Source organism: Rattus norvegicus, chromosome 8 (genome assembly GCF_021556685.1).
Source record: "Rattus norvegicus strain SHRSP/BbbUtx chromosome 8, alternate assembly SHRSP_T2T, whole genome shotgun sequence".
Classification (NCBI taxonomy): domain Eukaryota; kingdom Metazoa; phylum Chordata; class Mammalia; order Rodentia; family Muridae; genus Rattus; species Rattus norvegicus.
In genome coordinates, this window is record NC_141541.1 from 68910001 (window position 1) to 68914555 (window position 4555).

At 47.4% G+C, this 4555-nt stretch overlaps 1 protein-coding gene across 1 annotated transcript in view; it reads left to right on the plus strand.

Moving 5' to 3' along the window:
- The window catches only part of Larp6 (La ribonucleoprotein 6, translational regulator), a 21201-nt gene extending 17835 nt beyond the window's left edge, over positions 1-3366 (plus strand). Inside the window, 1 exon segment of the mRNA NM_001108154.1 lies at positions 1533-3366. Coding sequence (NP_001101624.1) covers positions 1533-2600 — 1068 coding nt within the window. The 3' untranslated portion in view covers positions 2601-3366.
- The last annotated feature ends 1189 nt before the right edge of the window (positions 3367-4555 follow it).

Genomic DNA, 4555 nt, shown 5'->3' on the forward strand with positions numbered 1-4555 from the left:
TTTTTGTTTTTTTCAGACACAGGTCCTTCCCAGGCCTAGAACCAGCCAAGTAGGCAAGGCTGGCTGGCCAGAAAGCCTCTCTCTGCTTCCCCATTGCTGGGATTAGAGGCACAAGTCATCCTGTCTGTCTTTTTCCCATGGGGGTCAAACTGAGGTCCTTGTGCATGTGTGACAAGCACTTTTCCAACTGCGTCACCTCCCCAAACCCTTACTTCATCTTTGTTTCAGGGCTATGAAGTAGACGTTTTTAATATTTCTAGCACTGAGACGAGGAGGTTGGGCATTGAGAGACTAAATAATTATCCAAGTCTTACTGGTGGGAGGAGGTGACGCTTGGGTCTATGTACTATGTAACAGCCTAGTGTTAGAGCAGTGATTCTCAACCTATGGGTCATGGCCCCTTTGTGGATTGCATATCAGACATCCTACATATCAGATATTTACATTACAACTCAAACAGTAGAAAATTATAGTTATGAAATAGCAATGAAATAATTTTATGGTTGGGGGCTCACCACAACACGAGGAACTGTATTAAAGGGTCTCAGTGTTAGGGAGGTTGAGAGCCACTGTGAGAATCTGACCTGTGAACTTGGGCAGAGTTTGGGGCTGTAGCTCATTGGGAGAGTGCTTGCCTTCTGTGCATGATGCCCTGGGTCAATCCCCAGTACTGTCAAAACATACAAACAAGAAGAGGCGAACGATGCTTACCATCTGAAGAGAAACCAGGGCTGTTGTTCCTATTGTTATTTGAGTCTCTCTAGCAAAGACTTAGAATCAACCTAGGCTGCCCATCAACAAATGAATGGATAATGTAAAATCATATACATATGGTATATATGCATATATGACTACTGCTCAGTTCTACAGGAAAATGTAATCACAAAACCTGCAGGAAAAGGGACAGACTTAGAATGTACAATATTCGGTGAAGTCACACAACCTCAGAAAGTAAAAAAGTCCTCTCTCATCTGCAGAATCTAGCCAATAGCATATCTATACATGTAAACAAATGCACACGTGAGCAGATAATGTGGATGTGAAGGGTTAAATGTTAGAACGAAGAAAGACCGAGTGCAGGTGATGGGCATGCATTAGAGAGAGAATCTAAAAATCTTTCCAGTGCTAATGGTTTTCTTCCATTTTCGTGGTGGGGGGCTGCATAAAATACATTTGATATTGAAGCTTTAAAATCCAGTGTGAGGTTCCATAGCTTCAGAATGGCTAGTCTGTCTGCTCGGCTAGATACATAGACTTAGGGTCTGGCTGATTCCAGCCTGTAATTCTTTTTGCAGTTTTTTTTTTTTTTATAATAGAGTTTGTTCGAAAGAACTTTAAGGAAAGAAACCATTGAAGAAGTGGCTGGAGAAAACTTTCATTTTATTCTCTGTCTGGTATTTGAGTGTCTTCCACATCAGGTATGAACTTAGTCATCGGTGTTGAAGAGGCAAGGAAGGAAGGGGGAGGATATAGCATGTACAAGTACGGACAAGGAGAGGAGGCACCATTCAGACCTGCTTTGTGTTCTTCAGGTGAAACACCTCACACGGGACTGGAGGACCACAGCACACGCCTTGAAGTATTCGGTCACCCTGGAGTTGAATGAGGACCACCGGAAGGTTAGGAGGACCACCCCCGTGCCGCTGTTCCCCAATGAGAACCTCCCCAGCAAGATGCTGCTGGTATATGATCTCCACCTGTCCCCTAAGCTATGGTCCCTGGCCACACCTCCGAAGAACGGAAGGGTGCAGGAGAAGGTGATGGAATATCTGCTCAAGCTCTTTGGGACTTTTGGAGTCATCTCATCGGTGCGGATCCTAAAACCTGGGAGGGAGCTGCCCCCTGACATCCGGAGGATCAGCAGCCGCTACAGCCAGGTGGGGACCCAAGAATGTGCCATTGTGGAGTTCGAGGAGGTGGACGCGGCCATCAAAGCCCATGAATTCATGGCCACTGAATCTCAGGGCAAAGAGAACATGAAGGCTGTCCTGATTGGGATGAGACCGCCCAAAAAGAAACCCCTCAAAGATAAGAACCATGAGGATGAGCCCGCAGCGGGTACCCGCCTAAGCAGATCCCTGAACAAGAGAGTGGAGGAGCTTCAGTACATGGGGGATGAGTCTTCCGCCAACAGTTCCTCTGACCCTGAGAGCAACCCCACCTCTCCCATGGCTGGCCGGCGGCACGTGGCCAGCAACAAGCTCAGCCCTTCTGGCCACCAGAACATTTTCCTGAGCCCGAATGCCTCCCCGTGTTCAAGCCCGTGGAGCAGCCCGTTGGCACAACGCAAGGGCGTCTCCAGAAAATCCCCACTGGCTGAAGAAGGCAGACTGAACTTCAGCACGAGCCCCGAGATCTTCCGAAAGTGCATGGACTATTCTTCCGACAGCAGCATCACTCCCTCGGGCAGCCCCTGGGTTCGCAGAAGACGCCAAGCAGAGATGGGGACTCAGGAGAAAAGTCCAGGGGCAAGTCCCCTGCTGTCTCGGAAGATGCAGACAGCAGATGGGTTACCGGTGGGGGTGCTGAGGCTGCCCAGAGGCCCTGACGACACCAGGGGTTTCCACGGGGGACACGAGAGAGGCAGAGCTTGTATATAATACCTTCTATTTTTCATACTACTCCATTGAAAACAATCTTTGTTTTCGAGGTGCCCGCAAATAGCTAGCATGACAGAGAATGGAGTTCAGTCCCCTTAGAAAGCTTTTGTATCAGTGCAGACCTCTTAATTTATATATTTGCAAGGTATACAAACTGTCTGGTGCGCCGTGGTTTTAGGATCTGGCTGGGAGCTGTGGTTCTCAGCATGGACACTATTTTGTCAGTGTTTGGCATGTATACATGTGATGTCTCTAAAGGCTGTGGGATAGAGGCTCTCTGGAAAGGTTTAGCATTGTCGGGACTGGTTTTTGTTTTTTTTGTTTTTTGTTTTTTTTTTTTTTCCTTACAATGACTGAGCTGTCCTTGGCAGGCCATGCAAGGGCTCCTCTTAAGACCTCAAAGGAGTTTTGCTCAATGGCAGATCCTTCAGTCAGTAGCATGGTGTCTTATAGGACTGAGTGTCTGTTCCCTGTCACCCGAATAAAGAATAAAACACCCACTGGAAGTCCTGTATCAGAGGCCACAGACCGTACACTTTCAGGAAGGACCCCAATGGGGACATGTTCCCTCATAGAGCTCACAGTGTTCCCTCAGGGAAGTCTGGGACCGTCCTGGAGGCTTCTGGCAGCCTGGGAGGTCTGTCACCGCTAGGAGTCTCACTGAACAGGCGGCTTAGATGGTTTCTGCTGTCTCCACAGCATCCCAAACCAACAGCATTTGACATCACCTGAGAACTCAGTAGAAATAAACATCGCGAGGCCCCAGAGAAGGGATTCTAGGTGTGTTTCTAAAGATTGGTTCTTTTTTTTTTTAATCAATGTGTGTGTGCCTGTGTGGGTATGTGCCATGCGTGTGCCTGAGGAAGCCAGAAAGGGGCATCAGATCCAGTGAAGTTAGATGTACAGGTGCGAGCCTCTCAGTATGGATGCTGGGAAGTCAACTCCGGTCTTCTAGAAGAGTGCTCTTAACCCCTCAGTCATTCTCCCAGTCCCGAGATCGAGAGTTTGAAAAGCCCTGCAGACATACGTGCTAAGGTGAGAAGTCTTGAAGTCGCCAAGGCTGCAGGGCCCTGGGTCAATCAGTCTGATTCCACATCCCTTATTCTGTGACTTGGGGGTTGGTACCAGGGGCCCACAGCCTTCTGATATCCCGGGAGCAGGCTTTGCTACATGGTAGTATGGGGGTTATAGTCAGCCCTCCATAAAAGTGGGCTTCATTTCTGTCTCATGGCCTTAATTTCTGTTACCTCCAAAAGCCATTTTCGTGTAACACCAAAGATCCCCGGCCTAGATCCAGTATTGCCTTATCCATGAGCCATCTGGGGGATTTAGGACTCGGTAAGAATTGAGTCATGATTGTTTGCCAGGGATGTTGATTAAAAACTTTCCATGCTTTCTCATTTAGATCATCCTAATGCCATGTGGGGAAAAAAAGATTGAGGTATTGGAGTGACTTTACACCAGATTTAAAAGACAAAAAGACCCCAGAGGATTACTAATCTGTCCAAGGTTTAGTAGCTGGGTTGATGGTTCTGGGGCTTGTTTTGTTGTGGTTGTTGTTGTTGCTGCTGCTGGTTATGGAGATGGTTGTGGTTGTGTTGATAGTAGTGGGAGTGATGGTGGTGATACTATTTTCTGAGACAGTCTTGCCCTGTAGCACTGGCTGACCTCAAACTCCCAATACTCAAGCCTTAGTCTATGAAGGCCTCATGTTCACCATCACCCCAAGCTAGCATTATATGTTTATTGCTATTATTATTATTATCATCATCATCATTATTATTAATCACCATTATTATTGTGTATCGATGTATGTTTATGCAGTCAGGTCAAGCCATAGAGCATGTTTGGAGGTCAGAAGAGCTACAGCCGTGAACTGCAGGAGTCAGTTAGTGTCTCTTCCACTGGTGAGTTCCAGGGATCAAACTCAGCTCATCAAGGCTTGCCCAGCAAGC